Below are 12,503 nucleotides of genomic sequence, written 5' to 3' on the forward strand. Positions count from 1 at the left end.
AATAAAAAAGTGGTTCTCAAACTTTTTACAACAAAAAGGCTATAACAAATTAAGTACCTTATGGTTGTTAAAAGTGAGACTGATCTGATTATCCAAAACCATACGTAATAGTATTCTAAATCACTGCAACATTGTGCGCAATTTGAACATTAATGCTGCGTTTCAAATTGGGAAAACGAAACTTCCAAAATAACAATTCTGTTAAAATGTACTGCAGATAAATGTCAAGTAAAAACTGTACACGGCTAAAAGTTTGAATAATACACCGCTGCTGAAATTTGTCAGTGCAATGGCTTGGCACAAAACCATTAATGGGGTAAACTGCGCCTAAGCGGAAGGTACTCCTGCCGTAATTAACATTTCAACAAGTTCATTCAAAAATCAATGTGGTGGAAATCCTGGTAGTTAACATAACCACTGGGGCTAATTGACTGACTTTTCTTATCCTGGATTAATGGGATGGATGTGCTGTTTTGAAATTGAAACTTTAGCAATTGGACTTGCCAATAATTTGAGCATTTTGCCCCTCTTAATAACAGAGTCAGCAAAGATCTGATTGTCGGATGATTTTGAAAGATTATCCTGAGTGATTATCTGCCTTTGCCTCGGTAAATGTCAAACCTTTTCCATTAGCAAAAATGATTAAAAAAATGTCTGAAGAGCTTCTTCAGCAGGGGGAAAAGACAGTATCTGCTTGCCCCTCAAATAACACGTGGGACAGGCTTTCAAATGAAAAGTCTACAAAATTGCTCACTCCCCCAAAACCACGATAAAGGCCTTGCTGCAAGTTCCTAAATCCTCTTTCTGAAATAATGATGAGCAAAGCAAGTTTATGGCGTGACTTAATATACTAAGCCAAGGATATCAGGCTCCAATCCTCAAAGGCCGCAGTCCTGCATGTTTTACAGTAGATGTCTCCCTCCTCCAACGCACTAGATTGAAAGGATCAGTTCATCAGCAAGCTCTGAAGAAGTCTGATAACAATCCTGATCATTTGAATTTGGTGTCTTGCGTTTTATACGTATATAAATTGTGAACAGTACTGGGAAGCTTTAGCTTATCAGATATCGTATCTTCTGCAGTGTCAGGCAAATACTTCTCCATTGCTATCTGTACCTTTTTACTTCAGTGTAGGTGTAACCCACCCCAAAATCAACTTTGTTTTTGCTGAGAAACTGTATAAACGGGTGTCCGGTAATGCTGTCTACATTACCTGGTCATTAATTTGACATTTTAGTGCATGTTTGGTGAAAGCCGTCTGTATGGTGCTATCTTCAGGTTAAATGATGTACTGCACATGAATTTGGCTTCCTGTCCTCTGATTGGACAAGTGGGGAATCCTGACGTCACTTTCAAAAGTTTGACCTGGTCGCTCTGACAAGCAAAAATCCTTCTTTGAAAGAGTTTTCAAATATTAGTGAGGGGTGGTCAAAATAAAATTTGGTAGGTAGGCTTGTACAAGTTGTCCCAGTGGAGCATTCCCAGATTGAGTCTGTGAAGTGACTCACGAATCAATTGGCTCTGCCAAGTTCAGAGTCAAAAGTTAAACGCCGAAACTCGGAACTGTGAGGCAGACATGCCTCAACACTGGGTCAGCATGCTGCCTAGTAGAACATCAGTCAGTTAATCATCTATAATATTAATTGATATTCCAAATCCCTGCCACCTCTCTTGCTGGGAAAAGCAAATATACACAGCAGGCCGGAGGCTGCCACGATTGTCACATAAAATAGCACGATGACTAAGTTTAGGGGCCTCCCAGTGGCGGCAAGGACCAAAGCAGTTGCTTCTCGGCTGGGTCTGCCCTGACTTTCCAGCCGCTGTCACTTCAAAGCTAATATCATACAAGCTTTGAAGTGACAGTAGTTGTAAAGTTAATTAACGTATTAGTAATATGTTAATTAATCCAATTACATAGGAGGCATCCATGAAAAGAAACAGAAATCGCATTCGAGATGAGCTTCAAAACATTTAAGACTCAATTAAATTCAATTTGAAGTAAATCATTACATGATATTGAGTTTATCGGCGGGTTAAGCTTACAAAAATATTCATCTATCAAACTGCATCCATCTGCTGAGCGGAAAGTGAACCCACGCTGTCAGCATAGAAGACAGCCAGGCAATCGACAGTTACACAATAAGCAACATACCCCCAAAAAGAAGTGAACAACTATTCAATTAGTAACACAAAAGTGAACAACTACACAGTGTTTCTCAATTTTGATTGAGCCAAGGCACATACGTATGTACATTTATGTATATTAGAAAAACTCACAGCACACCACCAAGTAAAAATGTCACAAAGCACTGTATTGTATATAGTGTATTAACAATCTCACCTCAAATTACTTAGTACAGTGAATTTTGGAACTGTCTCATTGAACACAAAGCTATTATTACTGTATAAACAGCAACGGGTGGATATAATGGTTAATTGTACCTTCTGCCATGTAGCGGAAGCCAGTTTAATTGTTCCGCCTATCACTATACATCACTGACATAGACGTATACAACGCTACTTTCCATATTAAGTTATGGCTTGAAAGGATTAATGACATTTCAATTCAGTCACAACTGGGAAATTAATTTGAGATGCAAAACAAATTTGATTTATATACTTTGACACAGAGCTCATTAAATTTGTCAAAGTACCAATATATACTTCAGTGACACACACACAGGCTAATTTTACCTTCTGCCAATTAGTGAATGAGCACTTTAAATGTTGGTTCTTGATATATAATTCTCAGCCCAATTAGGATAATTTCCAGCAGAACACCCAATGACGTACTGTGGTTGGGAATCAGTGCAGCGAGTAAAAATAAAACAAAACCACAGCTAAAAAGAATTGGAATACAGCTTGAATCATGACTCGAGTGCGTGATGTCCTTCCGACATCTACACACAGGCACACACACACACACACACACACACAACCACGTGTGTCCTGCATTGAAGTGGGCTGATTTTGGCTCAAGCCATTACCTTCTTACACAACCCACTAGAATAGTTCCTGTGCGTGTGTGTGCACTCTTGTGCTTAAGTGTCATTTTGAGTGAGCTGTAAAATTACAAGGTAATAAAGTGCTGCCCCCTCCTGGTTTACTTCAACATCAAAATTGGAAGCTGATGGAGAAAAAAAAAAACCTCACAACACATATTGCATTAATAATATTATAACAATTCAGGATTCCTACCTGCTTAGCGTGCTCTGGGTGTAGGTGTTTCCATCTTGGTCTGCATCGCCCTAGTAGCACAGACGGCTTACAGGATTACCGCCAAACACAGTTCCTCCACTACGTGACATAAATAACTTTTATTTTCAATACATGGCGCATGAGTTTGCGTAACAATCTGTTGTCTGTACTACAACTGCACAACATAATTATTGACTGAGACTATTTCACAATTCTTGTTGGTGTTTCATTTTAAAATCTTTGCTAAATTCAAATTCATGTTGTCAATACGCAGCACCGTGCAAAAGGCCACCACTACTTTTGCTTCTTTTTTTTCCGCAGCAGTCATTTGACTTCTTATGCGTGAAAATTGGAAGACATAGGGTTAACAGAATTGAAATGAAATCCAATATGATTTATTTGTGGCCTGAGAAACAAGAAACAATTTCATTTTGTCAAGAATATGGATGAGGGTGGTAACCCTAATCATTTTGACTCATTCTTGCAATGGAACCATCCACCACTCCAAAATCAAAAATCAAGGAAGTACAGAACGTTGAGTTATACAAGATCTTTTTAGCATTGCTGGAACAACAAATCTCATAGTGGCCTAAGATGTTTGCACAGTGCTGTATAATGACAGAAGCAGATTGAAAATGATGAGACAACAACAACGGTCACATAACCGGGTGACTGCCCGACGTCTATGTGGAGAACAGAGGCCCAGTGGAAGAGGCCGTGAAGACAGGACCACTATAGAGTCCAGGTCCATCAACAGGAACCTGGTGAACAACCGTAGAACATTTAGCAGGCCATTCTGTGTGATATTCTCCTGTCTTGTTCATTGAGACCTTTGACTTTACATTACCTCTCCAAGAGCCTGCAGTGCCACTGTTGCTGCCATGGCCTTGGCATGTTTCTTGTTGGGACTGGCTGTTTGCGGCTGATAGTCGGCACCATTCACCGTGACCTGGTGAGTACACAACGCATTGATGAGTAACCTTAGCCAGCCCACAGCCAGCCCACAGTAGTTCAGGAAAAGTGCAAATAGAAAAAAAGCAATCGTACCTTGAAGAGGAAATTTTTCCGATGATCCGGCCCGCTGTGGTGAACCATAACAAAGTCAGGCTGCGTCATCCGTTTCTTAGTGCACAATTCAATAAGTGCAGATACTGGGTGCTTGCCTGTTTGGAAAGAGTTAAATGAAATCAGGTCCACTAGCGGGTGCTCGCCTGTTTGGAAAGAGTTAAATGAAATCATGTCCAGTAGTTAATTTTGGACCATTCAATGCTGGATTGTCATTTGTTAATTTTTAGTACTTTTGAAATTTTTTATTCCAGCTACCATCATAGAATTTGTTTGTACGGCAAGAGTACCAACCATTTTGTCAAAAGGTGCATGTTCTGATGATACCTTTTCAGAACTATTGCAACCAGTTTGTGATCTTAAGACACATACTATATGCCATTTACCCATCAGGTCCTTGGTTACCACCAGTCCCCCTGTTGGTTTCTGTAACTTCTCTCCTTCAGCAACCAATCCTGAATCAAAAAAAAAAATTTTTTTTTTCTATCACCATTTATCTCAAACATGTAGTACCGTGGGACCTCCAGACCTTTGCGGTCCACCTTGAAGTCAATGACAATCGGTTCCACAGTGCCTTCACGGTTCCTCCCGAGGCCTTCTCCTGCCCTCCAGCCCATCTTCCTCATCAAAAATTCTCCAACGCCGCCTGATACTGGTGCTGCCCTGAGGAACTGGTCCTAAGATCAGAACAGGCCCAAGCTTGAGATAGCAAACGAGAACATCGAACTTGCAGTCTCTGTGAAGCATGTGATCAACCAATTCAGTGTTATGGTATTATTATCCATTGCCTAGGGAAGAAACCTATCGAGGTAAAACTTCTGGGGTGGCCAGCAACCCTATTTACCAATCGAATAGATCCACCCCTGTACTGAATAGGGGTACAATCCCTCCTTATTCTGAACCAGAACAAGAGAAACGTGTAGGCTCATGTCCGCAATTCCAAAGTCGAGGGTTTTTCTTTAATTATGATTTTTCATTTTTTTTCTGCTCCAGTCCTGCCTTGCCACCCACAGTAGAACGTATGTGTAGTGCAATACAGATAATTTCAGTATTAAACATCCTTCATTCTTAAAGTGGTCATTGAATATTTTTGTGTTACATCCAAGCTGGATTAGACAGGCTGTTAACCAACAGGCATGTTCCACCAGTGCGCGAGTGCACATTGGTTTAAATTCTCATTGTGTTGCATCTTTTACCTTCTTCAGCCAAGCCTGTGGGCCGCTGTTGGACAGCTCCTCTGAGGAGAGGACCTGGGCTCCTGTAGAGCCCGTGAAAAGACCAGGAACGGTGTTGGACTGGGCCCACGCATCCACCTGTTAAAAGAAAACACATGAGCTCAAATAGCATAGCTGGCGATGCTTGGGTAATTTCACATCCCACATACAACCATGGGAGCCCAGTGACTTTTGAAGAACTTGAAGGCCCTGCAGCGCATAGTGAATACGGCTGGTAAGATTATTGGTGCTTCGCTTCCCTCCCTGAAGGACATTTACACCTCCCATCTCGCCCGCAAGGCAACCTCGATTGCCAGAGATGTGAGTCACCCGGCTCACTCCTTGTTTGACCTTCTGCCCTCTGGGAAGAGGTACAGGAGCCTGCGCTCCCGCACCACCAGACTCGCCAACAGCTTCTTTCTCCAGGCTGTTAGGGCCCTGAATTCGCTACCCCCTTCTGCGTAGCGTGCGGCACTGTTGCGCTATTTTCGGGAATGTCTGCTGTACGCGTTTTTACGCTCCTCTTAATTAATTATTTATTTATTTATTGTTGTGTTATTTATTCATTATTTATTCAGCACGCTTTTGTTATACTTGTTTACTGTTTGTCTGTTGTGAGCCATGTCTTGTCACCGTGGGACAGGGGGGAACGAAATTTCGGTTTCTTTGCGTGTCTTTGGCATGTGGAGAAATTGACAATAAAGCTGACTTTGACTTTGACTTTGACTTGTGTGCTCAGTGTCTTATTTATATGAGGATTGGAACCTAAGGAAAATATCTAGCAGCTTCCATGAGTATAGAAGTGTGAAAATTAATCGACAACTATTCGATCACCAAATTATTCAACAACTATTTTCAATCAATTCATGGTTTAGCGTAATTGTTGAATTTACAATGGTCGAAATTCTTTGATTTCAGCCTCTAAAAGTAAATATTCTCTGATTTCTATCACTTTACTTTTCGGTACTACATTTTCTCATTATGCTTAAAACTGCTCTCTTTTCACACTGTATGTACAGTATAATTTATCTGTAAAGATACCCTAATATGCAACCCTAATAGCGATATAAATAGAATTTTTCCATGAGAGATTATAATAAATTTGTTTAAAAAAAAAAAATTAAAGAACAATAATAAAATAGCTACTACCTGCTCTTGGGCACGGCTAAGCATGCAAATGGCGTTAACGTCATATGGGTTCTCGGCCAATCGCCTCTGAGCCTTGATCCTCTCACTCACAGCCTGAGAGATGTCGACAGGCTGCAAAAACAAAAGACGTTCAACAATTGTGTCTGGGAGTAACTGGGAAGCATGTTCTTAATGACACTCAACCTGCGGTGGGGGACCAGGAAACACGCTATCGTCATCCGCCGCCGATGCCTCATCCGTCCCCGTCAACTCTGCGGCTGTCGAAGTCTCACTGGTAACTGATGAAGAGCTGACTGGTGTCTTGGGAATGTTGGTCTTTGCCTCTTCTGACGCTTTTTCTACAGGAACCCAATCTCCATAGGCGTCCAATGTTTTACTTTCCTGGATAGAAAACACTGCATCACTTGATGTAAAACAAAAGAAAAAAGCCCTCATAGGCAAGTGTAAATTGTTTATTGAGACCTTTTTACGGTGTTGAGATCCTGAAGACACTGGAAACTCTTTTGCCATGCCTGCATCACTTCGGGCAGTGGGTCGTACTGTCGTGTTCTGTAAGGTGAACATGTTGGCGTTACTACCAATCACCTTTTCCTAATAATTAGTCACATGATCACACATTAGGAGTAACTGAGAACTGATTTACTTTGAAAGAATATACGATACAAAATCAATACTTCACGCTGCTACACGGACTTTTTCATTCCATCCACCAAGGATGCTTTTTTTTTTCTAGGTTAAAAGCAAAATTATTTACTTGACGGGCGGGGCAGGCATGGGTCGAGGATGTAATCATTACATTTTTTCTTGCATGATTTCATTTGTGAAACGTGTGTGTATTTTACACTGATGTTGAAGCTGATGGCCTTATGTTCACGCAAAACCAATCCCCCAAATGGTTTCCCGTCGTCCTCCTCGATTGGCACAAGAGGCACCGCTACTGGCAATTCACCTTTGCTTTCCACAATCATCTTGCACTTCTGAAAATACAAAACACACATTGCTGAAATCAGAGGTATGTAATGTATCTGCTGGCTCAAATAAACCTGCAAAATAATTTGCAGCGTTTTTTGCATATATTGAGCCCCTGCATATAAGTGATTGGGCATTTCCATTTTCATACTTATTTTTTTTAAGCATCCATCCATTATCTTAACCCTTATCCTCACCAGGGTCACGCTTGTGCTGGAGCCTCTCTGCTGACAGCTGTTTTTGTTCTCAAGCCAAAGTAATAAAAGCAGTCGTTTAGCATCACCTAGTGAAATTTTGGTGGAATTATGTTAAATTCATTGGTTTGCTCCTTGTCTTATGTGAAAGTTACTTTTTGAAAAACAGTTGCTACGGTGGTTGAGAAAAATTGTTAAATGTAGCAACCAAATGGCCAAGTTAGCCACACTTTTGTAAACTTGTTTCGCTCTGTTGGCAGCCCTCATGTAAGGGGAACCGATGTAAGTCTGCTAAGGTCAAGAGATAACTACTACTGAATTTAACTGTATTCGGTTAAGTTTTTTCTGTGAAACAATTTTTTTTTTTTTTTGTGAATTCTGGAGTGTACGGGGCACTTACATCTGTGAATTCCTTAATGCTGATGCTGTTTGCCTGCTTGGCTACTTTCTTTTTAACTTCCTCCAATGCAGCAGTTATGGAGCTGTTGAAGCTTGCACCAGGAGGTTTGTTGGTTATGGTGGGCAGTGGCAACAATGCGGACAAGGTGTTGATGTTGGACAAGGCAGCTGTCATGGTGGCTGTGAAGCAGACACAGGGAATGATGTACTATTTTTGAAGCATTAACATGATTTCTCCAACTGACGTTTATACCTGCCGTCATAGCAGCATTCATAGCCATGCTTGGAAACGACAACGGCAGCATGGAGCTTTTCAGGCTGGCGGGGATGGACATACCCACTTTGGCGCACATAGCGGCTGCATTGGCCTTGGCAATTTCTAGCAGTTGCTCTTTGCCTGAGGGGAACATAAAAGCAACCCAATTCAACTCTTGTGCATTCATTGAGAGAGGGAAACAAATGAATCCAAAATCAACCACTTCCCCACACATGGGGAACAACATACCAAAAACAAAACAAACCAACAAAACAAAAAAAAGACAAACCAATTTACCTTAGCTCTGGGTGACAACTGTGCAGACATGAAGGACACAAAGCCTAAAGCCAAATTGCCATATCTGACCTATTTCACTGATCCGTTGAGAGCTGTCAAGTTGTGCTCCATGTTTCCATGTAGGGGATCTTTTTCTGCGCAGGATGAGCTCAGGCGAGGTGCTTGGCTCTCGTTTCCAGCGGTCTCGCTGGCTGTAAATCGTTCGCCTCCTCTCTTCTCGTGATGCAGAGCGTGACCTCCGTGACCTCCGGTTTCTGGACCTGCATTGACCACATAAAGTATTTTGTTACTGCTCCTAGAAAAAAATCCTCTCTAGTAGCCTGGAAACTTACCTCGACCGCGATCGCCTTCTCTTTGAAGAACTCCTGGATCGAGACCTCGTCCTCGTCCTGTGTGTCCTACAAGGTGACCGAGACCCCTTCTGCCTCTTAGCCGACTTCTCTTCTTTGCCCCTTGATGGGGACTTGGATGGCTTACGTCTTTTTTTTGCAGGGGATTTCCTTGCACTGGCCGAGATGTGTTCTGATGCCTTTAGCTGTGGCTGGACAGGCTCACTTGTCTGATGAGTCCGACTAGACTGATTTGGCACGGATGGAGGTGCAGCACAACTTGAAACTGGAACAATAAACAATCAAAGCAGAATTTTAGGATCTTAGGAGCAGCAGAGGGTAAAACTACCGCCACAGTCAAAAACAAACACTTTGTACTTACATGGGTTATTGTAGTTTAAAAAAAATAAAAATAAATAAAATAAGTAAATGGGGAAAAACATAAATAAATAAGCAAATAAGTAAACAGACTGACAAACAAACAGACAAATGAATGAATGAATGAATGAATGAATGAATGAATGAATGAATGAATGAATGAATGAATGAATGAATGAATGACACTAAACAGTGCCGCTGCTAGCCCTTTGGGTGCCCGAAGCTGTAAAGTCAGATGGCATCCCACCACCCCCTCCACTCTGTGTGTAGGGAGCGGCAGCCCTGCAACTAAAAACTAAAAGTGCTCAAGTATTATAACCTGACCTAGATAGACAGGTCAATTAGATAGTAGACATCTATTTATCAATTCAAATTAGACAAGACCATGAATTTGTACCTGAATTGTCTCTGATGGTTTCCGTTGCGATCTCGGCTGGCTTGTCTGTTTGCAGTTCTTCTGTGTCTCTTCTTTTAGGAATTGGAGACGGCAATCGGATGCCTTTTGCAGCATCTTGTTTGGACTCTGTAGATGCATCCAAACCATCCCTGTTCTCTAAGGATCTATGCACAGATGCATACAGAAAATACAAGAATATCAAGAAAAGCCAGGGTTAGGATTTATAAGAACTACATTTTCAATCGTTTTAGCATTTTCAAAAGTCCCTTGTAGGCAGTACCTGGATGAAGCGCGGTGACCCCGTGAACTAGACCGTGAGCGAGATCTGGATTTTCGTTTGCCAGGTCGAGAACTCCACCCCTCTGAGTTGGAATGTGAACCGTGGGAATGTGAATGGGAGCGCCTCCTTTTTCCCTCGTCTGCTTTTTCTCCAGTGGAGCTGTCCTGGATTGAGCAAAGACTAGTCAGTTATCTTCAGCTTTGAGTTGTTGCAAGTTACTTTGATTTGATTTGATTTGATTTGATTTGACTTTGAGCATCAATCTTGTTAGATCCCAGTCAAGCCTTTTTTTTTTTTACCCGTTTTGGGATGATATCAGGCAACTCATCACATGGCCTTGGCAAATAGCTTTGAGCACATTTTCTCTTTTTTTCTTTTGTGTCAGAAGTAGATGAATTTATTTGTTTCTCATCCTTTTGTCTCTTCTTCTTCTTCTTCTTCTTTTTCTTTCCTGATTTGTGCTTATGACTTCTTGAGCTACTGGCATGATCACCTGAAATATGTCAATACCAACTGTTAAGAAACTGAAACTTCTTGTTTATATAGAGAAGATAGAAAACACTTACATGGCTGTTCATTTTCTATTGGGGATCCTTTTCTACAAAAAAAAAGGTAAGATTTAGTTTAAAATGAAAATACAACAACAACAACAACATATTTTGAATTCTGGTGTTATTGCAGCAATAAGGGTCAGATGTACTTTGGCCGAGGATTTATCACCTGCAATGAGTGTCCGATTCTTCCCCGCATTCAGAAGTGCTCTCTTTTGCCTCCTTCTCTCGTTTCCGCTTCTTCTTCTTACTTTTATGTGTTTTGTGCTTCTTATGTTTCTTATGTGAACTCTTAACATCACTATTTTTATCTCTATTATCCTCTGAAGTCATTACACTGGACGCAACCACAGTTTGAGGAGTACTGTCAAGACAACTGTAAAATAAGAAAGATTTTAGGCATACTTAAAATGATGTAATAATTGGTTTGAATCAAATACTATGCCGAAATTAGAATAATCACACTTGATTTTTATAGACTTTGCAATAGCAGTTAAACAAGACATATGAAGCATCATACCGTAGTAACATGTAAACATTTGATTGCTTTACGAGAGGACCACACTAAAAAAACAGAACAGACAAACGCAGTCGAATGAAGTGCAGTCCCAAAACACTGTAAATTACAACAATGGGATGGAATTGAGATATTTTGATTGTCTCGTTTCAGAAATCAATTACAATTAAAGCTGTGCAAAATTTTATGGAACAAAATGTCACGCTTAGTCCTAAAAATAAGCCGATACATTATTCGTTTTGTGTTTTGAAGACATTAATCAAAACAAACATTCTATTATGATATATACGGTACTATAGTACAGCTAGGTTTCGAGAGGATAAACACCGTAAAAATCGTTGAGCGGACACTTTTACCGGTTTGCTCGAACCGAACACGTTCAAACTTCGTTGTATTTGGAAAATTAATGTAGCTATAATGCATGTAAAATTAATTATTGACATACGTTTTGTCGACATTCTGGTCTTCAATTTCTCTGATTTTATTCAAAATAAAATCTTGAAATATTTGCTCTATGTTGGCTGCCATTTTTAAAGTGTGCAGCTAGAGATCCGGCTAGGAACGGTCACGGAATCCACGTTCCGGATTGTGATTATGTTCCTATTGTCATCCATATGTAACAAAAATCCAAACCAGTGTTCTCTCCAAAACAAAATAATTGACTATCCCGCCTGTTACCTGTTATGTGGCAGTTAATTGTTCTGTCTTGGTGACTAAAACGCCGTCATAGTCACGGTATTAGGGAAATCTACACAGATGAATCTACACAAATATAAACAGCATTTGCTCCTACCTGAATCAAGCTGAATGTAAAATAAGATTTTTTTTTTTTGTAGATTCACTATAGGAAAATCACAAGAACATTTTATCTGTTATTTAAAAAATAATTTCTTGTAGCAGCTACATTAAACTTTTTTTTTATTTATGTAATTTTTGCTTGTACTCTTGAGCTCATAAACAAATTTGAAAATCGGCTTTGGTGGATGATTGGCACTGCAGACAAATAACTGGTTTATCATATATGATTTATCATTCAACCATATACTTCATTTAAGACATCGACAATGGATTTTTACTATTACACACAAATTGGTCCCCCCCAGTTACAAAAACCCATCTGCGCCCCTTTGTGTGCGTGTGTGTGTATGTAATAAAACAATTAAACGGGCCAAGGTTTTAAATAGAGGTAAGCCAATATGTAAGCAAATATCGACAAGATTCTTATTTCAGTAATCACATGTTTTGAGTAGTAAGGTACTCATTTAAATTGGGTGCTTTGACTAAAAAAAATGCAGGGAAACACTGCGGTG

At 40.3% G+C, this 12,503-nt stretch overlaps 1 protein-coding gene across 1 annotated transcript; it reads right to left on the reverse strand.

Annotated features, from left to right (window-relative positions):
* Positions 1–3,298: 3,298 nt before the first annotated feature.
* Positions 3,299–11,771, reverse strand: sonb (SON DNA and RNA binding protein b). Its single transcript, XM_088369608.1, has 20 exons — positions 11,639–11,771; positions 10,846–11,052; positions 10,692–10,723; positions 10,425–10,618; positions 10,126–10,289; positions 9,846–10,009; positions 9,074–9,356; positions 8,811–9,001; positions 8,442–8,585; positions 8,190–8,368; positions 7,469–7,603; positions 7,089–7,175; positions 6,810–7,007; positions 6,627–6,737; positions 5,460–5,576; positions 4,793–4,940; positions 4,650–4,718; positions 4,246–4,361; positions 4,046–4,147; positions 3,299–3,959 (listed from the first exon to the last, which is right to left on the reverse strand). The coding sequence occupies exons 1-20, from the start codon at positions 11,719–11,721 to the stop codon at positions 3,882–3,884; spliced, it is 2,802 nt and encodes a 933-aa protein (XP_088225734.1). The 5' UTR covers positions 11,722–11,771; the 3' UTR covers positions 3,299–3,881.
* Between the last annotated feature and the right edge of the window lie 732 nt (positions 11,772–12,503).

The sequence above is a fragment of the Syngnathus floridae genome, chromosome 2 (genome assembly GCF_059516105.1).
Source record: "Syngnathus floridae isolate MCC-2025c chromosome 2, RoL_Sflo_1.0, whole genome shotgun sequence".
NCBI lineage: Eukaryota > Metazoa > Chordata > Actinopteri > Syngnathiformes > Syngnathidae > Syngnathus > Syngnathus floridae.